The sequence below is a fragment of the Colobus angolensis genome, unplaced genomic scaffold (genome assembly GCF_000951035.1).
Source record: "Colobus angolensis palliatus isolate OR3802 unplaced genomic scaffold, Cang.pa_1.0 Scaffold12, whole genome shotgun sequence".
Taxonomy (NCBI): domain Eukaryota; kingdom Metazoa; phylum Chordata; class Mammalia; order Primates; family Cercopithecidae; genus Colobus; species Colobus angolensis.
Window position 1 is genome coordinate 2,441,586 of NW_012113141.1, and position 23,595 is coordinate 2,465,180.

General features: G+C 47.1%; 1 protein-coding gene across 2 annotated transcripts in view; it reads left to right on the plus strand.

Annotated features, from left to right (window-relative positions):
* Positions 1–23,595, plus strand: part of HKDC1 (hexokinase domain containing 1) — a 48,767-nt gene that overhangs the window by 23,537 nt on the left and 1,635 nt on the right. For both annotated transcript variants that reach the window (XM_011927147.1, XM_011927138.1), the window contains 10 exons: positions 2,550–2,705; positions 4,103–4,336; positions 5,216–5,520; positions 7,055–7,200; positions 7,298–7,417; positions 13,472–13,567; positions 13,766–13,865; positions 15,206–15,389; positions 17,570–17,725; positions 22,875–23,108. In XM_011927147.1, coding sequence (XP_011782537.1) covers positions 2,550–2,705; positions 4,103–4,336; positions 5,216–5,520; positions 7,055–7,200; positions 7,298–7,417; positions 13,472–13,567; positions 13,766–13,865; positions 15,206–15,389; positions 17,570–17,725; positions 22,875–23,108 — 1,731 coding nt within the window. The remainder of the gene's footprint in view (positions 1–2,549; positions 2,706–4,102; positions 4,337–5,215; positions 5,521–7,054; positions 7,201–7,297; positions 7,418–13,471; positions 13,568–13,765; positions 13,866–15,205; positions 15,390–17,569; positions 17,726–22,874; positions 23,109–23,595) is intronic.

A 23,595-nucleotide genomic window follows, 5' to 3' on the forward strand; every position in this document is an offset into this window, starting at 1 on the left:
TTTTGAGACAGGGTCTCACTCTCTAGCCCAGGCTAGAGTGCGGTGGCCCGATCTTGGCTCACTGCAACCTCCACCTTCCAGGCTCAAGCAATCCTCCCACCTCAGTGTCCAGAGGAGTTGGGACTACAGGCATGCGCCACCATGCCTGGCTAATTTTTGTATTTTTTGTGGAGTCGGGGTTTTGCCACGTTGGCTAGGCTGGTTTTGCACTCCTGAGCTCAGGCAATCCTCCTGCCTCAGACTCCCAAAGTGCTGGGATTACAGGCGTGAGCCACCATGCCCGGCCCCGTTACAACAAATTTCTAAGGCATTGCTTGTATTTCAGTTTCATTTGACAAATGAGGAAATAGAAGCCAAGGACATTGAAAGATTTCCCTAAGTCATAACCCTAATAACCCTAATTCTAATTCAGTCAGTATTTCTGGGTTACGTATGTGCACGAAAGGCACTGAAGATAAGAGCACTCGGACGTGTGGCCGCAGAACACACCTGGGCAGCGAGGAGAAGGCAGGCACAGCCGGACTCCTCGTGTTCGCATGTCTGCCGGCGCCTTGCTTTCTCGGAGGCCTCATCGCTCAGCAGGTGGGGGCTCTGGCAGGACCTTCCCTCCATATTTGCTGTCCATTTTTATTTTGATGCTCAAATTGTTTCAGATTTGGGCAAAGGAAGGCCCTGAAGCTGGCTCCTGTGTCCTTTTGACATGTTCCATCACTCTTTAAGTACTTCCTTGTTTCCTGGCACTGTAAGATGTTCCCAGCTCATGTCACACTTTCCTAGCCCCAGCCCTGGAATCAGTCATTTTGTCAAGACATGCGGATGAATTTCAAGCACCTTCTAGGAGTGATTCAAACACTAGAACTGCACACCCAGGAAGTACATTCCTCTTTGGTGGCACCTACTCCAGGCACATGCCCATGCCCTAGTGACCCAGAGCAGTCATGTGCCAAGGACGTGGTGTCCATTTTTTGAATTTTATCATCTTCACCCATTTCCATTTTACTTAAAATAAATTCTACTCTCTCCAGGCCTGGTGGCTCATGCCTGTAATCCCAGCACTTCGGGAGGCTGAGGTGGGAGGACTGCTTTAGTCCTGGAGTTTGAGACCAGCTTGGGCACCACAGTGAGACCAGTCTCTACAAAAATAAAAATTAAAAAAAAAAGTAATCAGGTGCGATGTCAGATGTCTGTAGTACCAACCACTCAGGAGACTGAGGTGGGAGGATCACTTGAGCCTGGGAGGTCCAGGGTGCAGTGAGCCGTGATTGTACCATTGCACTCCAGCCTGGGCAACAGAGCAAGACCCTGTCTCAAAAAATATGTGTATATATTATATTCCTTAACATCCACCCTAAATTTCTTCTGATTGTCTTCTGTTTTTTTAATGTTCAAATACTTTTTTTTTTTTTGAGATGGAGTCTCACACTCTGTTGCCCAGACTAGAGTACTGTCGTGCGGTCTTGGCTTACTGCTACCTCTGCCTTCTGGGTTCAAGCAATTCTCCTGCCTCAACCTCCTGAGTAGCTGGGATTACAGTCATGTACCACCACGCCCGGCTAATTTTTTTGTATTTTTAGTAGAGACAGGGTTTCACCATATTGGCCAGGCTCGTCTTGAACTCTTAACCTTGTGATCCACCCGCCTCAGCCTCCCAAAGGGCTGGGATTACAGGCGTGAGCCACTGCACCTGGCCTGTTCTAAGACTTTTTATAGTGAACTATATAAGGTAGATTATGACATAGATTGTTCTTGATTTTGGGTCTTATTGTGTTTGGAAAATAAGCATTATATTTAGGACTGGTATGGTGGCTCTCATCTGTAATTCCAGGGATTCGGGAGGTCACAGCAGGAGAAACACTTGAAGCCAGGAGTTTAAGACGAGCCTGGACAACATAATGAGACCCTGCCTCTACAAAAATAAAAAAATTAGCCAGGTGTGGTGGTGCACACCTGTGGGAGGCTGAGGCAGGAGGATCACTTGAGGCCAGGAGTTGGAGGCTGTCGTGAGCTATGATTGCACCACTGCACTTTAGCCTGGGTGACAGAACGAGACCCTGTCTCTGATGATGATAATAATAATAATATTGAATAGTCTGCCTGGGAAACAATTAGGAATTGTTGGTGTGCAGACTTGGAGTAAAGCTGTAGGTAGCCATGGGGATCTTAAATCCACATTGTTGTAGAGCCTCTCTGGGGCTGTCCAAGCCCGTCTCACAGGCACAGAATCTTTCTCTCTTGGACAGAAGCTTGATGTAGGAGTGGGAAGCATCTGAGTATGAAATTTGACTTGTCGCATCATGTTTGAGTGATTTTGGGAAAATACCCAAAGTCTATGAAATTGAGAGTCCCTATGCTCGATGTGAGAATGGTACCCATGGCCAGGGTGATTTCAGACAAAAGTTCTTGCCATCCAGCACTTTGTGAGAGGGAGGGACTCTTAGCTCAGCCCTCTCCCATCTGCTCCTGCCTGCGGGCAGTGGCTCCTGGTCTTCAGGAAATGATGCAGCTTAATCAAACGGGCTGCGTCCACTGTTCTATTCACCAACATGCAGGTTTGAGAAGATGATCAGTGGCCTGTACCTGGGGGAGCTTGTCAGGCTTATCTTGCTGAAGATGGCCAAGGCTGGCCTCCTGTTCGGCGGTGAGAAATCTTCTGCTCTCCATACTAAGGGCAAGATTGAAACACGGCATGTGGCTGCCATGGAGAAGTAAGCAAGTCCCTCTGCCTTAGCTCCATGGAGAGTTGGGATGGGAGGCCCAGGTGTGGGGTGCTCCGTGTGGTAGGACAGCAGGAGGGACTAGATCCTCCTCCTTCACCAGGAGGATTTCAGATCTGGTCATGGCTTCAGATGGGTTAGCAATTTCTGCCGTGACCCAGATGAGAGGTTCTTGTTGATTTCATCAGTGAGGGACTCTGCTGTCAGAGGGCCACCCTCTTCCCATGTTTTGTTGCCTTCTTCTTAAAGTGGTAACTTGTAACATTTTTAGGATCACAGATCCTTTTGAGAACTAGACCCTTAGCCCTGAAAATGTACATTCACACACAAGTTTGCTTACAATATCAGGGCATCCTTGGACACTAAGCCCATGTGTGGAATCCAAGTCCAGAACTCCTGTGATAGCAGAGCCTTCTTGACCTGCTCCCATTAGGAACTGGCTTTGAATGTGGTGATTTGAGGCCTTACACATAGGTCTCTTGCATGGGGAGCTGGCTGGTAAAAGCTGCAGGTGAAGGCGATGGGCCCCTGCGTGACTGCATTGCCGTCCAGCACATCTGAGGGTCCTGCTTCTCAGGCTTAGTAACCCTGGTATTGCCTTGACTTTGTGATCAGTTTAGATTCTGAGCTCAGCTGTGTGGCGCTGAGCCACAGTATCTATGTCTATGCAGAACTTGGCAGGGACAGAATTTCTGTGAAAGTCAGCATAGCACAGGGTGATTAAAAGTGTGGGTGCCAGCACTTTGGGAGGCCGAGACGGGTGGATCATGAGGTCAGGAGATCGAGACCATCCTGGCTAACACCGTGAAACCCCGTCTCTACTAAAAAATACAAAAAACTAGCCGGGCGAGGTGGCGGGCGCCTGTAGTCCCAGCTACTCGGGAGGCTGAGGCAGGAGAATGGCCTAAACCCGGGAGGCGGAGCTTGCAGTGAGCTGAGATCCGGCCACTGCACTCCAGCCTGGGCGATAGAGCGAGACTCCGTCTCAAAAAAAAAAAAAAAAAAAAGTGTGGGTGCTAGAATCTAACTGCTGAGTTCAAATCTCGGCTCTAGCCCTTACTAGCTGTGCAACCATGGGCAAGTTACTCACCCTTTCTGCACTCACATCTCTCATCTGTATGATAGGGTAATGAGGGCACCTCCCGCAGGATTTTTGTGAGCGTTGAAGGAGTTAATACGTGTAAAATCCTTAGACAAGTACCTGGCTCATGGTGACTGCTCAGTTAGTGGCAGCTGCTACTATCAATGTTGATATTGTTATTTTTATGTTATTACTATGGGCCTGCCTATTAATTTTCATAATCCTGAGAGGTGGGGAAGCTTGTTCACCCGGGAGGATGCCAATGGGATGGAGAAGTGTGGTCTGCTCATTCCTGTCGCCTGGCCAGGTATAAAGAAGGCCTTGCCAATACAAGAGAGATCCTAGTGGACCTGGGCCTGGAGCCATCTGAGGCTGACTGCATTGCTGTCCAGCATGTCTGTACCATCGTCTCCTTCCGCTCGGCCAACCTCTGTGCAGCAGCCCTGGCGGCCATCCTGACACGCCTCCGGGAGAACAAGAAGGTGGAACGGCTCCGAACCACGGTGGGCGTGGATGGCACCGTCTACAAGATACACCCTCAGTGAGTGCCGCCTGCCAGCCACGCCCCCACAAATGAGTCTCCCTGGGGCAGGGCCCCAGTGTCTTCTGGACTATACTGCTTATCTGGGGTCTGGAACCATCAACCCCTCTTGCTGGTTCTGAGATTACAAGGGAAAGGGTGAATGCAGGGCCCACATTCATCCAGCTGGCTGGGTTGCTTCTGGGGATTACTCTTAAAGAAATATTCTACTAAAGCCAGTTGCCCAATTAGGAATGCTGTCCATCCATGTATCTATGTCCTTCCATCCATCACCTGCCCATTCATCTCTCCATTCATTCTTCCATCTAGCCATTATTTACTGAACACCTACTATGTGGTTAAGCCTGGGAAGTAAGATGCACCTAATCATAGACAGGGAAAAATAGAGATAGCACAGGTTGCCAAGTTTATGGGAAGGGTCCTGGTAGGAAAACACAGGGAAATGGGAATTTTCCAAAAGGAAGGAGAATGAAAGCCCCTTTGGCTACCAGGGGTGGACTTGGAAGTCAGGTGGTTACACCCTGGGAAGAGCCAAGAAAGAAAATCCTTCCCTTTGGACAGAAATGATTCTGTCCAAAGAATCACTTCTTTGAATGAATCATTTCTTCTGAATCAGAAATGATTCAGCCAATACATTCTGCACAGACTGGTTGAAATGTTCGTTGACAGAATAGGCACTTCCCTGAGCCTCCCAAGTGCCTTCCACTGCCCCAGCTTCTTAGTCCCTCCTGTCATCCCCTCCCCTCCCTACCATCAGCAAATAAAGGGCTGAGCCCCCGCCCTGCAGGGCCCTCTGGGACCAGTTCACTGCTGCCCCTGGGTCTTGTCTGAGCCTGACCTTTATGATTGCTCAATGTTTTGCCATCATCCCTGCTTCAGGTACCCGAAACGCCTGCACAAGGTGGTGAGGAAACTGGTCCCGAGCTGTGATGTCCGCTTCCTCCTGTCAGAGAGTGGTAGCACCAAGGGGGCCGCCATGGTGACTGCAGTGGCCTCCCGCATGCAGGCCCAGCGGAAGCAGATTGACAAGGTGCTGGCTTTGTTCCGGCTGACCCGAGAGCAGCTCGTGGACGTGCAGGCCAAGATGCGGGCTGAGCTGGAGTACGGGCTAAAGAAGAAGAGCCACGGGCTGGCCACGGTCAGAATGCTGCCCACCTACGTCTGCGGGCTGCCGGACGGCACAGGTGGGCCAGCACAGCCTCCCTCTCTGAACAACCATCCAGGGCTCCTGTCAAAACTCCTCAAAGCCAGTGAGGTTCTTGGTTTTTAGAGACTTAGGTTCACGTCTCTAATGGAGGGCAGGAGTAGGTAGAAGGCTAGTATTCTTTCTACATCTGTTGGCCTTGGTTAACCCAAGGCATTTGCAGTAAAAAACAAAACAAACAAACAAAAAACACAAAAAACCTACATTAGGTTATGTGTGTAGATGAGAACTTATGTGTGTGTAGATGAGAACATGAGTGTACCCCGACCCCCAGATCCTGACCCCAGGGACTTTGTTTTTGATGCCTGGGATTGCCTGGGCTTGTCTTCCTGCTGCTTCTCTGGCTCTGTTCTCTTCTGTGGCTTGGCTGGCTTCCCTTTCCCTCTCATCACTTCTGCCCCCAACTTCTCCAACCCTTGATCCTTCTGGTCCTCTGTGCTCAGCCAAAAGAAGCCACTAAGTAGTAAAGTCAGTTCTTCAGACAAATTATTTTACCTCTTTGAATCTCACGAGAGTTTTCCAGAAATAATGACCTTAGTAAAATGCTTTACACCTTATAATTTGCTTTTGAACCTTTTATTTCATTTCATTCCCACAACCACTTGGAATGTTGCCAAAGAGGGAATGGTTCCCATTTTATGGATGCCATAACTGACACTTACAGAGGCTAGATGAGCTACTCAAGGTCCAACAGCTGTACTTGGGATCTCTTAACTGAGGGCAGTAAAAGACACTATTTTATTTTTATTTTTATTTTTTTTTGAGAAGGAGTCTCACTCTGTCGCCCAGGCTGGAGTACAGTGATGCAATCTTGGCTCACTGCAAGCTCCGCCTCCCGGGTTCACACCATTCTCCTGCCTCAGCCTCCCCAGTAGCTGAGACTACAGGTGCCTGCCACCATGCCCGGCTAATTTTTTGTATTTTTAGTAGAGATGGGGTTTCACCGTATTAGCCAGGATGGTCTCGGTCTCCTGACCTCGTGATCCGCCCGCCTCGGACTTCCAGTGCTGGGATTATAGGCGTGAGCCACCGCGCCGGGCCAGAGGCCCCTTGGGTATATGAATCATGCAGGTCCTTGACTGGATGCCCCGCACCATTCCTTGTGGCTCCAGAGAAGGCTGTCAGTCAGTGAAGCTGAAAGAGCCTTCAGAGGTTCAGTCTCATTTTGCAGATGTGGAAGGAAAGGACCTTGCCTCTCTTGCTCAAGAAAAAAAGCCATTTCTCAGAAGCCCCAGGTCCCTTGACTCCAGGCCAGGCCTCTTTTCACGGCACTTCACTGGTGATAGTGTAGGTGGTGCCTGGGCATTTATCACAGAAGTGGAGGCCAAGGAAAGCAGCCTGGCCTCACTCAGGCTCAAGATGCCTGCCCAGGGCCCGGGCACTGTGCATGGTGGCCTGCACAACCCTCTGGTCTGCAGGCCCTGGGTCTGCTCTGCTCCAGCATCTCCTCTTCCTCCCAATGCCCCGACACAAGTCCCTGTCATGGAATGCAGACGCTGCTTTCTCCATCACAGAGAAAGGAAAGTTTCTCGCCCTGGATCTTGGGGGAACCAACTTCCGGGTCCTCCTGGTGAAGATCAGAAGTGGACGGAGGTCTGTGCGAATGTACAACAAGATCTTCGCCATCCCCCTGGAGATCATGCAGGGCACTGGTGAGGAGGTAAGTGCCAGGCAAGGCCTTTGGGCTCCGAGGTGCCAGCCTGCCACCCTGCATCGATGTCCGCCCAGTGTGAATGCAGCTGTCTCTCTCTCTGCAGCTCTTTGACCACATTGTGCAGTGCATCGCCGACTTCCTGGACTACATGGGCCTCAAGGGAGCCTCCCTACCTTTGGGCTTCACGTTCTCATTTCCCTGCAGGCAGACGAGCATTGACAAGGTAAGACAGCCCCACCAGACTCACGGCCAGCCCAGTGGGCTTCCTTCCTCTACTGGGGCCATCTCCAGGTAACTCCCAGTCAGCCTTCATTTTTACAGGGATCTTGGGTTCGGGGCAGCCTGGAACACATGATAGAGAATTTCAACAATTTAATTTTTCATCAATTTATCATGATTTTTTAGATTGACCATTCACAAGAGAATTTAGAGTAGTATACAATAAAGGGACACATACATAATATTCCTACTAAAAGAGAGGTCGAATCATACTATGGAGAGAGGGAGGAAGAGGTAATGACCAGTGAAGGCCGGTTATAACAATTGGGCAATAATACGATCCGTGTCTTTCTGGATAGCCTTGAAAACAGGGAATTACAATGGGTTTTTATCGTCCGATGAAAGAAAGCTTGCCAGCACATCACAAGAAATGCATTTCTTTCTTTCTTTTTTTTTTGAGACAGAGTTGCGATCTTGTCACCCAGGCTGGAGTGCAATGGCATGATCTCGGCTCACTGCAACCTCTGCCTCCTGGGTTCAAGTGATTCTCCTGCCTCAGCCTTCCAAGGTAGCTGGGATTACAGGCACCTGCCACTACCACCAGCTAACTTTTGTATTTTTAGTAGAGACGAGGCTTTGCCATATTGACCAGGCTGGTCTTGAATACCCGACTTCAGGTAATTCACCCACCTCAGCCTCTCAAAGTGGTGGGATTACAGGCTTGAGTCACCGTGTCTGGCAATAAATGTATTTATTTTCTAATATTAGTATCTCAGAAGCAATTGATCACATGGCCACTTTAGCCAACGCTGAAGAACATCATAGTTCATCATTTTAATAGATAATTCATAAATATGGAGACATTTATCACAAAGTCTTTCTTGTAATTCTAGGGTAAAAACACCCAGGGTTGTCCAGGTGTGGTGGCTCATCTCTGTAATCCTAGCACTTTGGGAGGTCAACATGGAAGGATTGCTTAAGGCCAGGAGTTCAAGACCAGCCTGGGCAACATAGTGAGACCCCATGTCTTAAAAAACAAACAAACAGACCAGGAGCGGTGGCTCACGCCTGTAATCCCAGCATTTTGGGAGGCCGAGGCAGGTGGATCACGAGGTCAGGAGATGGAGACCATCTTGGCTAACACAGTGAAACCCCGTCTCTACTAAAAATACAAAAAAAATTAGCCGGGTGTGGTAGCTTGTGCCTGTAGTCCCAGCTATTTGGGAGGCTGAGGCAGGAGAATGGCGTGAACCAGGGAGGCGGAGCTTGCAGTAAGCCGAGATCGCTCCACTGCACTCCACCCAGCCTGGGTGACAGAGCGAGACTCCGTCTCAAAAACAAAACAAAGCAAAACAAAACAAAACGTAGCCAGGCATGGTGGCACGTGCCTGTGGTCCCAGCTATTAGAGAGGATGAGATAGGAGGATCACTTGAGCCCAGGAGATTGAGATTCCAGTGAGCTATGATCACACCACTGCACTCCAGTTTGGGCAGCAGAGACTCCATCTCTATCAAAAACAAGAACAAAAACATATACAACAAGCAGGCCAAGTAGAGTGGCTCATGTCTGTAATCCTAGCACCGTGGGAGGCCAAGGTGGGAGGATCACTTGAGTCCAGGAGTTTGAGACCAGCCTAGGCGATATAGTAAGACCCCCACCTCCAAATGTGCGTGTGTGTGTGTGTGTGTGTGGTGTGTGGTGTGTGCGTGTCTGTGTGTAAAAACAAAAAATCACCCAGGCTTAACTTTATGTGTAATGAATAAAGGTTTTTTAACTGGGAAGCTAAGACTCAGGTAGGTCAGCAATATGTGTTTTTTGCATGGTTTTTCTGGTAAACTAGCTTGACCAAGAGGTAGAACTTAGAAGTGGGGACTAGACACTGGGCTGAGCTCTTAGACTCCGCAGAGTTCCAGTGGGTCATGGGGCCTCGGCCTGGTGCTGATGGTGGGCGAGTAAGGCTGGGCCTTTGCGTGAGGCTGGGGCAGAGCTGTCTGTTCTGCAGATGGAGAGAGACAGTTTGCAGTCTCTGCCAGTGCCCACACAGAAAACCTCCGGGCAAGGACATGTCCTTCTTCAGGGACTTGGGAACAGGCCCAGATGTGGCTACACAGAGAGGTGCAGTGTCCTTCCTAAGGTCAGGAAACACAGTGGTCAAGAGCAGAGACTCTGGGGTCGTGGGCTCCTGTTTGGCAACCCTGTCTCTACTGTTTCCCATCTGAATAACCTTGAGCAGATTATTTAACTTCTCTGAGGCATGGTTTCCCCGTTGGTGAAAATGGAGGAATACGGTGAGGAGTAAATGAGCTGGTGTGTGTAAAATGCATAGCATGGTGTCCGGCACCTAGCAGGCACTGAAATCCTGGTATTATCCTTCACTCTCGAGGCAGCAAAGGATTGAAATTCAGCCTGGAAAAGGTCGAGAGGAATCTGATGCTGGTAATGGTGGTGAGGGAGGGTGCGCTGTCGCCAGGGCCTGACATCGTGGCAGTGAATTCTCTGCAACCCCTGGCCTCCGCTTCACAGACAGACTCACCAGCTTGCGGAGAGGAGCTCTGTCTTTCTGACAGACTGTCATCAGCCCAGCTTCTAAGACTGGCATAAAGCAGTATACAGCTTCCTAAATGTATGGGAGAACTCTGGTCAGCTCAGCAGTTCAACCAGAGAGCTCAGGACAATAATAAGGGTAGCATCAAAGACGTACTAAGATTTTGTCCAGGGCCAGGAGCAGTGGTTCACTCCTGTAATCCCAGCACTTTGGGAGGCTGAGGCAGGCAGATCACTTGAGGTCAGGAGTTCGAGACTAGCCTGGCCAACATGGTGAAACCCCATCTCTACTAAAAATACAAAAATTAGCTGGGTGTGGTGGCGGGTGCCTGTAATCTCAGCTATTTGGGTGGCTGAGGCAGGAGAATCGCTAGCACTCAGGAGGTGGAGGTTGCAGTGAGCCGAGATTACACCACTGCACTCCAGCCTGGGTGACAGAGAAGACTCAGTCTCAAAAAAAGAAAAAAATAGTTTTTTATTTTTGTACCATTTTCTTATTGTGATAAAATATACATAACATAAATTTCCCACTGTAACTATTTTTTTAAATACACACTTCTATGGCATGAAGTACATTCACATTTTTGTGCAGCCATCACCACCATCCATCTCTTAAACTTTTTCTTTTCCATCTGAATTTCTGTACCCGTTAAGCACTGATTCCCTCGTCCCCCTTTCCCTACCCTTGGCTTCTCTGCTTATTGACTGTGTGACCTTGGGCAAGTTATTTAATCTCCCTGTTCCTTGGTTTCCTCATCGGAAAATGATCACAAAAATAGATCTCATTTTATAGGTGTGTTTCGTGGTTTTATTTTCGTGCAATTATATTCAAGGAATATTTTGCTCAGTGAAGGAATGTGGCAGATCCATATAAATGGCCTGGAAGGGTCTGGAAGATACGTTCTTGAATTAGAAAAAAAAATTGCAGTAGTTCACACACAGTGTGAATTTATTTACTTAAAAATATTTGTAATTTCACCCCTGAAAGAAGAAATGGGGGGAAAAAGAAAAAAAATACTAATAAGTGGAAAGGAAAAGCTATGGAAAGATTAATATCCAACTAATGGCAGAGGTTACCTCTCAGATTGGGAGGATGGGAGTTGAAGGGAACTCTATGCTTGTCAGTAACATTTTAATTTTTTACACTACTAATGCATTCCTGCATTGCTGCTGCCATTAAAAATTAATACACCATCCGGGAGGGTGCCGTGTGCAGCTGTTTGCGGTCCTGACTGGGCGCCAGGACACAGCTACTGCTCCTGACTCAGGACACTGGGCCTTTGGGCCTGTCTTCCAGCCGCTCTGAAGGTGTCGTGAAGACACAGTGAAGAGGGAGGGGAGACACGTGGGCAGCTAGAAGCAAAGACACCCATGGCTGGGGACAAAAAAAGAGAGACATCAAAAAATAGATTAGTTTTGTGTAACTGCAGTTAATAAGAGAGGTTTCCCAGTTGGGAGTGTCTCTCTAATGTTGTACACACACCAACCGGAAAGGAGCCAGCCAGGGGCCCAGTTTCCCAAGAACTATGGAGGGAAGGAGGGAGACTGGGGCTTGTGGGCTAACGGCCTCAGGGTGAGGTGGCATCCAGTCACGGGGCTCACGGTGCTGCCATCGGATTTTCTGACTGCCTTTCCTGTCCCAGGGCTTCTCCCGGTCTAGACACCCCAGTTCTGCCTGCCTTCACCCCACCCTGGCTTTCTAGGTGATGGAGTCCGGGGCTAGACTAACTCCTACCTCAGGCTAACAATGTAAACTTTGGGCTTCCTTTTGAGAATTAAAAATACTACTTTCAGGCCATGCGCATTGACTCACCCCTGTAATCCTAGCACTTTGGGAGGCTGAGGCGGGCGGATCACTTGAGGTCAGGAGTTCGAGACCAACCTGGCCAACATGGTGAAACCTCATCTTTACTAAAAATACAAAAATTAGTCAGGCATGGTGGTGCATGTTTGTAGTCCCAGCTACTCGGGAGGCTGAGGCACGAGAATCACTTGAACCCAGGAGGCAGAGGTTGCAGTGGGTTGAGATCGTGCCATTACACTCCAGCCTGGGCTACAGAGAGAGAGTTTGTCTTAAAAAACAAACAAACAAAAAACCACTTTCTCAGTATTATAAAAATCATATATGTTACTTTAAGAAAAATTAGAAAATATAGACAAACAAAAAGGAGAGAGGAAAAGTGAGGCATAATTTTGCAAACAGAGAGAAACACTGTTAACCCTTTTGGTGTATATATTATTCCAGTCCTTTCTCCAGGTGTGAGTGTATGGGTGTATGAGTGTAATTTAAAAAATAAAAATAGAGGCCGGGCGTGGTGGCTTAAGCCTGTAATCCCAGCACTTTGGGAGGCCGAGGCGGGCGGATCATGAGGTCAGGAGATCGAGACCATCCTGGCTAACACGGTGAAACTCCGTCTCTACTAAAAAATACAAAAAAAAAACTAGCCGGGTGAGGTGGCCGGTGCCTGTAGTCCCAGCTACTCGGGAGGCTGAGGCAGGAGAATGGCGTAAACCCGGGAGGCGGAGTTTGCAGTGAGCCGAGATCCTGCCACCGCACTCCAGCCTGGGCGACAGAGCGAGACTCTATCTCAAAAAAATAAAATAAAATAAAATAAAAATAGAATAATTCACTATCTGTATTTGTTTGATGTGCTTTCACTTAACAGTGTGTGGAAAACATCTTTCTCTCACATCCAACGTTCTCTTACAGTGTGATTCGTTATGGGTGTATACCATGTCCCATATTGAGGTACAGGACGATAGATCCATACTGTTGGAGTTGTAGGATACCTCTAGTTTTTCACTGTGAAACATACTTTGATAAACATTTGGTAGCTTTGCCTTTGATCACATCATAATCTGTTCTTGACTAAGTTAGAAGTAAGATCACAGCCAGACATGGTGGCTCATGCCTGTAATTTCAGCACTTTGGGAGGCCAAGGCGGGTGCACTGCTTGAGGTCAGGAGTTCGAGACCAGCTTGGCCAACATGGTGAAACCCCATCTCTACTAAAAAATACAAAAATCAGCTGGGCGTGGTGGTGCATGCCTGTAATCCCAGCTACTCAGGAGGCTGAGGCAGGAGAATTGCTTGAACCCAGGAGGTGGAGGTTGTAGTGAGCTGAGATCACGCCATTGCACTCCAACCTGGGCAACAAGAGTGAAACTCCATCTCCAAAAAAAAAAAAAACAAAAAAAAGGAAAACAAAAAAGAGAAGTAGGATCACTGTGATCCTGGGCCTTTATTCTATGTAATCATGGCCAGGGAACATGATTTGACCCTTGACGAGTATGAATTGCTGCAGTGATTCCACTCAGTGGTAGGCCTTGCCTGAGTGTGGTGCTCTGTGATGCTGCTGTGCCCAGGGTTAGGGCTGTGGAGGTGGAGGCAGAGGCAAAAGCACATGTACTTGACAAGCAGCCAACTATAGTGCCTTGCATCTGTTGGACGCTGAGGTTGTGCAGTGGTCCTAGCAAACTATTGCTCAAATGAATTTTCGCTCCTTTCTTTCAGGGAACACTCATAGGGTGGACCAAAGGTTTCAAGGCCACTGACTGTGAAGGGGAGGACGTGGTGGACATGCTCAGGGAAGCCATCAAGAGGAGAAACGTAGGATGTGGTGTTGAGGCTTATGCCTGCTCTTATCGCCTTCCCCGGGCCCCTCTGCTCTGCCATCCTCTGCCCAGTTCCTGTGACTCTGGTCTCTGCCTGCCTTGGAATGACACGCCCCTCCTAAGCCTGTTTGGTTTGCACATTCAACTCAGAGTAGAGCTGGGTTTTTGTTTGTTTGTTTGTTTGTTTTTTTAGGAGTTTGACCTGGACATCGTTGCAGTTGTGAATGATACAGTGGGGACCATGATGACCTGTGGCTATGAAGATCCTAATTGTGAGATTGGCTTGATTGCAGGTAAGTGGTCAGGCATGGCCCATTGGCCTAATCCCACTGGATCCGTTGATGGTTCCTTCTTAACAATGTGAGAGGGTGGGCATTGTCCCGTTATACAGAAGCTCTGCCCAAGGCAGAGATGAAGTTACAATTGCGATTCCAGGTCACCAAGTTCTTTCTCCATTAAGAGTCCTAAGCCAAGGTCATCCTTGCTGTTGAGGAAGGATAATGACACAGGAAGAAGAGATTTTTAAATTAGGGCCTTGGGGCCCATTGTGATGGGGGGAAGGAGACTACAGTTGGATCCTCTTGACCTGGGACTGAGGGAGCTATTGTGGATTTTCACTCTGGCTCCAATGTGCACCTCTTTTGTTCTCTGAATTCTTCTGCTTCTCAGGATGCACAGGAAGGAGAGGAGCTGGAAAGAAACTTAGAAGAGGGGAAAGGAGTGGCCTGATACAGGGATTTTAGGGGTCTTTGGGAGAAGTCTGGCAGTGAGTAAGGCCGAGGGTAGATTCTAGGGGGATGCTGTCTCTAACAGGGGTAGCATGGGTAGGATTGGAACAGGTGGAGATGGGGATGAAAGGCATTCCAGGTGACAGGCACAGGCTAAGTAATGATAGAACCTAGAAAAGTTGTTCCATTTGATCATCTGGGCTTTCTGGATATAAGCAGCAGGTGGAACAAGGAGGTGGGGATGTACTGAGCTATCTCCCATGCCAGGTGAGAGGTTTCCTCTCACTCTAACTCTTACCCGCTTTGTGAGCTTGGGCAGGTGGCTTATTCTGTCTGACTTGAGTTTCTTCATCTGTGGGAGGGATTGGGCTAGATATAGGAGGGCAAAGAGGTGAGGCCTGTTGATTGACTAAAATACTTGCCTGGAATGCTGTGCTGAGAATAGTTCTGAGGCCAAGTCATGGGCAAGGAAGAAGAGGGTGGCTAACAGATGCCAAGCATTTGTTTATCCAAGACTAGATGATTCCTCATGGTCCCTTCCAGCTCTGACTGCTAATTTTACGACTGCTTGGAAGCTTTGTGTGCCTATGGCTTAACAGTAATGATGATGATGATGATGAAGTCGGCAGCTACCATTTATTGAATGCTTACCATGGAAGGAAACTTAAAAATATCACTTCATAACAAACCCATAAGGCGGGTATTATTTCCTTCTCAGAAATGAAGAAACCGAGCCTGTGAAAGATGAGATGCTTGCCCAAGGTTAGCCAGCTATGACTGTAAAGCTGGCATCACATCCAGTCCTATTTGACTCCAAGCCTAAATTCTTATTTGCTGCACTCTGCTGCCTTTCTAAAACCTGGTGGTGTCTTTGAAGACTAATGTTCCTTCACAATTCCTTCTAGGAACAGGCAGCAACATGTGCTACATGGAGGACATGAGGAACATCGAGATGGTGGAGGGGGATGAAGGGAAGATGTGCATCAACACAGAGTGGGGAGGATTTGGAGACAATGGCTGCATAGATGACATCCGGACCCGATACGACACGGAGGTGGACGAGGGGTCCTTGAATCCTGGCAAGCAGAGGTGAAGAGGGTGGATGTGTGCATTTATGTGGGTTGTGTAGTGAGCAACACTACAAGACCTAAGGGGGTACCGTAGACACCATAGCTTTGTGTGCTTATTACGGCTGTCGAATGTCAGTGAAATACCTATTGGAACAAAAGAAAAATATTATGACAAGTTTGCAACAGGTAAAAGGGAAAAGTCCCTTTTTCTAATTACCATAAGGCCCCATAAGGTCTAGTGGTGGTTCTGGAAGTGAGGCAGAGGCTGCCAGCGTGTTCATTCGCCAAGGGCATGGGGACTTAGTGACCCCTCTTGAGATGGGCTTTTAGTAAGTCTCTTTCAGAGGCCAACATCTTCAGGCCTTCAAGAGCTGGCTACTAGGTTGGTGACCTTCTCTGGGAGTGGGGAAGTGGCCACCTGTGATGGATGAGAGTGCTGGTTCTTGACCATGATATCATGTCCTACCATGGGTCACAATCACTGGCGAGGTGTATTCCAATGACTAACCACATGAAAAATACTGAAGATAATGAATGACTTCAAAAATAAATTAGAGTAGATTTCACTTGCATTCTGTTATTATGAGAGAAAGGGATAGCAGAGATAGAGCTGGCATGTGATATTAGTCCATTCTCCCGTTGCTGTAAAGAACTACCTGAGACTGGATAATTTATGAAGAAAAGAGGTTTAATTGGCTCACAGTTCCACAGGCTGTACAGGAAGCATGACTGGGGAGGCCTCAGGAAACTTACTATAATGGCAGAACGTGAAGGGGAAGCAGGCACATCTTACATGGCTGGAGAAGGAGGAAGAAAGAGTGAAGGGGGAGGTGTTACACACTATTAAAACTACCATATCTTGTGAGAACCCACTCACTATCACCAGAACAACAGGTGGGCAATCCACCCCCATGATCCAGTCACCTCCCAGCAGGTCCCTCCTCCAATACTGGGGATTGCAATTCAACATGAGATTTTGGTGGGGACATAAATCCAAACCATATCACATGCTAAAACTTGATTATTAACCCAGGCCCGTCCCCTAGAAGAGGAGTTGGCACACTTACTCTGTAAAAGAACAGATAGTAAATGTTTTAGGTTTTGCAGGCCATATGATCTTTATCAAAACTAAGCTCAGTGTCTTAATATAGAAAATAATGGGAAACATAGATTTATTGTTAGGGGTGCTATCCAAGTTGAGAGCTTGAGCAGATGGGAAATGTGAGGGGATGCCTAGGCCATGGACACCTTGGAAACTGTTGAACTGAGAGCGTTGTCTAGGAAGAGGCTCAGAAAAGACCGAGACTGGCCCTGGTGGTTTCTCTCCCCTTCGGCACCAATCTTGTAACTGGAAGGCAGATGAGTTGTGGTAAGCCCAGCTGAAGCAGGGATTGCTCCAAAAAGAAGGGACCTTCCCTCTGAATCCTGAGTTGGAGCATCCGAGTATCATGGCTCTTCCCAAGGAGCAGTTCATTCTAATTAGTGGTGTGTCTGCAGCCACTGAAGGCTCACATTTTTGGACTGAGGTTTTAAGGGGGCAGCACCTTTGAACTTGTCTTGAAACCACTATTGTTTGTTTGTTCTGGGGTTAATCCCTTAGACTGATGAGGTCTTGAGCAGTGAAGAGAACCCAAGCCCAGCACATAAAAGCTTTCCATTTGACTCTGCAAGCAGTGGCAGTCTGGCTCTGTGTCACTGTTGATAATGATGATGTGTGTCACCGTTACACATCCTGTGCAGAGTGCCTGGTCAGTATGAGGCCCCTTTTCTCTCTTGCTCTCTTGGCCCTCATGGAGCTCACAGCCCAGTAGAAAGGAGGAAGGGAATTAATGCTTTTGAGCACCCCTGGTGCATGCAGACAGTTTCAATGTGTTAACTCACAGAGCAGAATCTCCAGTGGAACAGATTTGTAACACAAAGCCAATGAGCATTGGCTTTGGGGCCAAGACCAGGGACTAACTTTTGCTTAGTGCCCACTGTGCCCAGATGCTTGCCTCCTAACAGTCTTGTGGGGGCACTTCTCATCTCCCTGTTTTGTAGATGATAGCTTGCAGTGCTTGCTCACATCAAGCAGCTAGTATGTGGCAGAGCTGGGATCTGGATCTTGCTCCATGCGTGGTTCCAAAGCCTGGCCTTCTCACATCATGTGGTCTTCTGCATTGCATGTCTGCCCCAACCTTATCCCTCTTCGCCAAACAGATACGAGAAAATGACCAGCGGGATGTACTTGGGGGAGATTGTGCGGCAGATCCTGATCGACCTGACCAAGCAGGGTCTTCTCTTCCGAGGGCAGATTTCAGAGCGTCTTCGGACCAGGGGCATCTTCGAAACCAAGTTCCTGTCCCAGATTGAAAGGTGACCTGTGATCAAGTTCATCATGAGGCTCTGACTGGCGTATACTGCCACTGCGCTGGCGTTGGGCCAATTTGAGGTTTAAAAATAAAAACAGAAAGGCCCTGGCTGGACAAGGGATTGCCTCCTGGGGCTGCTCTTCTCTTTCCAACTGGTTCAGGATCACAGCCTCGAGGAGCATGTGTATAGCACTCTGGGGCCTGCAGCCCGCCTGGGCCTCAGAGTGTTAAGCAGAAATGACTAAGTCCTCCACCAAGCTTCCTAAATAGTTACACAGGAGTTAGGTTAAGGCTAAAAAATAATCCTCTTTTGTTCCTGAAAAAATCAACCACATACTCAACCACAGCTATTTGATTTTTGCATATTATATTTCCTTTTTAAGTTTTTTTTTCTTTTTTTTTTTTTGGTGACAGGGCTCACTCTGTCACTTAGGCTGGAATGCGGTGGTGCGATTGCAGCTCATTACAGCCTCTATCTCCAGGGCTCAGGTGATCCCCCCCACCTCAGCCTCCTGAGTAGCTGGGACCACAGGTGCACACCACAATGCCCAGCTAATATTTGTATTTTTTGTAGAGATGGGGTTTCCCCATGTTGCCCAGGCTGGTCTTGAACTCCTGACCTCAAGCAATCTGCTCACCTCAGCCTCCCAAAGTGCTAGGATTACAGGTGTGAGCCAATGCGCCCAGCTCCTTTTAAGTTCTTGAATGCATGCAAACATTTTTCATAATCATAATCATTACATTTGTCACTCTGTGTATTATGTTTTCAGTGCTTGTTCATGAAAATTTTCATTTAAAATTCTGGTTTTTGTTTTTTTAATTAATTAATTAATTTTATTTATTTATTTTGAGACGAAGTTTCACTCTTGTTGCCCAGGCTGGAGTGCAATGGCGTGATCTCGGCTCACTGCAACCTCTGCCTCCTGGGTTCAAGTGATTCTCCTGCCTCAGCCTCAGCTGGGATGACAGGCATGTGCCACCTGGCCCAGATAATTTTTTGTATTATTTTAGTAGAGATTGGGTTTCACCATGTTGGTCAGGCTGGTCTTGAACTCCTGACCTCAGATGATCCACCTGCCTCGGCCTCCCAAAGTGTTGGGATTACAGGTGTGAGCCACCATGCCCAGCTATTTTGTTTTTTATTATACAAAATCTTAAGCATATACAAAAGTGGAAACAGAGGTAAAGTGAGCTCAATATTTCCATCACCACTTTCAACAATAATAAACTCATGGTCAAACTGGGCTCATCTATACAGTCCTGCTGTCCCCATCCCCAGGCTGGGTTAATTTGAAACAAACCCCACATCTTACATCAGTTCATCTGTAAATATTTCATAATGTATTCTGAAATATAAGGGTTCTTGATAAAACATAACTATAGTACCATTATCACACTTAAAAATCTAATGATAAACCTCAGCCTCACAAAATGTCCTGTTAGTGTTCTTATTTCCTGAATTGCCAAAAATTAATGGTTTTAACAGTTCTTTTGTTTGCATCGGTATCCAGACAAAGTTTATACACTGCATTTGGTTGATATGTTTAAATAATCTCTTTTAATCTATGGGTTTCCTCTCCCTGTCTTGCTTTCCCTTGCCATGTATTTGTTGAAAAAACTGTTGTCTTATCCTATGAGTTTCCTGTATTCTAGATTTTGTGGATTGCAGCATTTAGCATTTTCCCGTCTTCTTGTATTTCCCAAAAACTCTTAGTTAGACCCAGGTGCTTAGTTAGATTCAGTAGTGAATTCTGGACAAGAATATTTCTTAGGTGGCATTGAGTTGTCTGTCTGTCTCTCTTTCTTTTAGGATGTTATCAGTCATTGATGCATATTGTCTGGATCTATTATTTCACTAGACATCGTAAATGGTGATGATTCCTGCAGTTATTAGCTGGAATACTTCTAGAAAGAGGAACTTTCCCCTATCAACTCTTTGGTGTAATTATCATTTTGAATGGCTGCATATTATACTATGTTACTGTACTATAATTTACTAAACTTTCCCTTTAGTATAGGATGTCTAGTTAATAATTTATAAATTCCTGTTATTCTGAGTAACCATAGTTGTTCCTTTAGTACACATAGTCATTGGAATATTGTAAATCATTTCGTTAGCAGTAGAAACATTTGGTTAAAAGAGTATTTTGCCGCGGGCGCAGTATTTTTTTTTTAAAAAGTAGTTTCAGTTTCCATCACCACCAGTTATATACAAATATGTCAGTTTCACTGCTTTTTGTGCTAGCACTGGATGTTGTCTGATGCTGTGTTTTTGGATTTTATCTCCATTTGGGTTCATTCATTTAATTCTCCTGGTCTTTATGGTCAGATGCCCACAAGTGAAAAATCACTTTCCGGCGGGGAAAAAAAGAAAACCCATTATACATGAAAGTGGTGTACGTAATGAGGTAAATCAGATGGGCTGTTTAAGGGGAGTTCTTATTGTTTAAGGAGAGGATGGTGGAATCAATAACAGCAGCAGCTATTATATATTTTTGGGGTGTTAATTAGCAAGTGTTCAGCATCCTTCTCCTGTCTAGTCTTCACCCCATCCAATCTGAACAGATGGGTTAAAAATCATCATGTTTGGTGACCAAAGGGATCCTATTTTGCTGTGTAAAACAGCTTCTCCATGAGCAATAGATAAGCAAGTTTACTTGTCTTTACCTTGCTTTTTTTTTCCGTAATAAAAGGAAAGTTGTTCCTAGACAAGCGCAAGGGGGTAACACTCTTATACCCCCAGAATTATTTGCTTCTGCTGCACAAGAAGTGTCTGTTTTGAATGTTTTGATTTCTACAGATTGTTGTTTTGTTTCTTTGTTTTCTGAGACAGGGCCTCACTCTGTTGCCTGGGCTGGAGGGCAGTGGCGCAATCACAGCTCATTGCATCCTCAACCTCCTGGGTTCAAGTGATCACCACTGCTTCTCTCCCCTGCTCCCACCCACTGTCAAGTAGCTGGGACTACAGGCACACACCGCCACACCTAGCTAATTTTTGTATTTTTTGTAGAGATGGGGTTTCACCATGTTGCCCAGGTTGGTCTTGAATTCCTGGGCTCAAGCCATCCATCTGCCTAGACCTCCCAAAGTGGTAGGATTACACGCATGAGCCACCACGCCCAGCCAGGTTTTGTTTTTTAAAACCTTCCTGGAATAAAAAGAAAATTATCTACCTAGTGCCAATGGGAATTGGTAGGTGCCGTGCTAACTGCAGCCCATTTCAAAGCAGTTTGTCAAATGGATGGGACAGTGTTCTCAGGGGGAAGGTCCCTGAATTTACAGTCTTAGAGCTTGAGTTTTAAGATTTATCTCCACTACTTAACCTGTTTATGCTGCATGAGCTGAGGCAGGTTGTTTCACCTCTTTGAATTCCAGTTTCCTGCTTCATAACAGAAATAATTGCCCTGTTGCTTAACTCCCAGGATTGCTCTGAGGATCAGGAAGGGAATGTACTTGAACTAAGCTGTGAAAGGCTGGGCCCAGGAAGGAATTGCAGGCTTTCTCTTTAGACACACTAGTTGAAAAACCTTTTTTTCTTACTATACAAATGTTATTCATTCATTTTAGAGAATCTAAAAATTACAGATAAGCAAAAGAAGAAAAATAAGGATTAAGCTAGGTGTGGTGGCTCACGCCTGTAATCCCAGCACTTTTGGAGGCCAAGGCAGGCAGATCACCTGAGGTCAGGAGTTCAAGACCAGGCTGGCCAACATGGTGAAACTCTGTCTATACTAAAAATACAAATATTAGCTGGGCATGGTGGTGGGGCTATAATCCCAGCTACTTGGGAAGCTGAGGCAGGAGAATCACTTGAACCCAGGAGGTGTAGGTTGCAGTGAGCCAAGATCATTGCACTCCAGCCTGGGCAACAAGAGCGAAATTCAGTCTCCAAAAAAAAAGGAATTACCTCTAATCCTCCCAATGTCTGAATAGATTTTCTTATGTGTGTATGTGTGTGTGTGTGTGTGTCTTTTTTTATCTTGGCAAGGGCAAACATTAAAATAAAATCCAACATTATATCGTGCATAGTATTTTATAATCCATTTTTTCACTATGTCATTATGTCATGAAGATTTTCCATGGCATCATCTTTTTTTTGTTTGTTTTAGAGATGGGGTCTTGGGGTCTTATTATGTAGCCCAGACTGGTCTCAAATTCCTGGCTTAAAGTGATTCTCCTGCCTCAGCCTCCCAAAGTGCTGGGATTTCAGGTGTAAGCCACTGTGTTGGCTACAAACTCATCTTTAAGATCTACGAAGAATTCTATTGTTTGGCTACACCACCATTTACCTGCTGAATCCCCTGTATGGTCATACAGGTTGTTTCTCAGTTGTCTTTCTTGATAACACTCTTCTTCTCTAAATATTACCTGAGACAGTCAAGGATACAACTTCACATCGCTTAGCGTGGGAGTCAGGGCTCCTTTTAAGTACCATTAGTTCACTGTGAGATGACCAGGGTCTAGACTTGAAGCCAGCCTGCCCCATGATGGGTGTTTCGCTGCATGTGTTTACGGTCCTACCTGGCTCCGATTCTCTAAGGTTCTGATTGTATTTTGTATATTCATGTATTCACTTGCTCATTGAATGTACCCTGCTGGCTACTACTGAAAATACAGTCTTACTGTCAAACAGCAGAGAAATCAGAAAAAGGGAAGAAAATACAGAGAATCAGAAAAAGTTAAATAGAAGGAAAGTTGGCCTCCAATTGAAGGGGGCCAGCGTATGAGAGTTGGCACAATTTGTGGCAAAGCACGAGAGGTGGTATGAAAAGGGTTGAATTTGAGCCCCTGCTCTCTAACGAGAGGGCACAGCTCTAGCAGGCTGAGCCACAGCCTCCCCTTCTGAAAAACGGGTACCTGGTGTGTTGGTTGCTGCAGCTCATGTGGCTTCTAGTGAGATCATAGATATGAACATGCTGAACCCCAGAGGCATTCACACTTTATTTTTTTAAGTTGGTGGAACTTCCAGGGGTGGTGGACCTTCTTGAGTCTCGACTCCTAAGCCTTTCTGCTCCATCCAGCCTAGCCATTGCCTGGGTCAATTTCTCCCCACTCCTGCAAGGGCATCTAAGAATGGGGAGGCTGTGGGTTGCATTGAGCACATCCCAGGGTGCTAGGAAGCAGGTCCTGACTCCCTGCTGTATTGCCTGCAGCGATCGGCTGGCACTCCTCCAGGTCAGGACGATTCTGCAGCAGCTGGGCCTGGACAGCACATGTGAGGACAGCATCGTGGTGAAGGAGGTGTGCGGAGCTGTGTCCCGGAGGGCGGCCCAGCTCTGTGGTGCTGGCCTGGCCGCTATAGTGGAAAAAAGGAGAGAAGACCAGGGGCTGGAGCACCTGAGGATCACTGTGGGTGTGGACGGCACCCTGTACAAGCTGCACCCTCAGTGAGTGCTCACGAGAGGTGTGGTGGGTGGGCCAGCAGAGGTACTGGTGGCCAAGTGTGGACGTGGCATAGTCTCCTCAGCCATGGCATGGGAAGATGCATCCCCGTCCTTTTATGGGAAAGGAGTGCTGTGTGGTCAAGCCACCTATTCAATCTGACAGACAAGGTGTGAGCCCTGGTGCCTCTGCTACCTGGTAATACGGTGTGGGAATGTTAGCTGGTCTCTTTAAACCCCAGCTTCCTGATCCACAAAAGGCTGGCACTAATAATCCCTACCACATAGGGCTAAATGTGTGAGGTTGGAATGAGTTAGCACATGTAAAGTGCTTCACACAGAGCTCAAGAAATGTAAGTTGGCTGAGTACAGTGGCTCATGCCTGTAATGACAGAGACAGGAGAGTCCCTTGAGCTCAGGAGTTTGAGACCAGCCTGGGCAACACAGGGAGACTCCATCTCCACAAACATAAATAAATAAAATACAGGCCGGG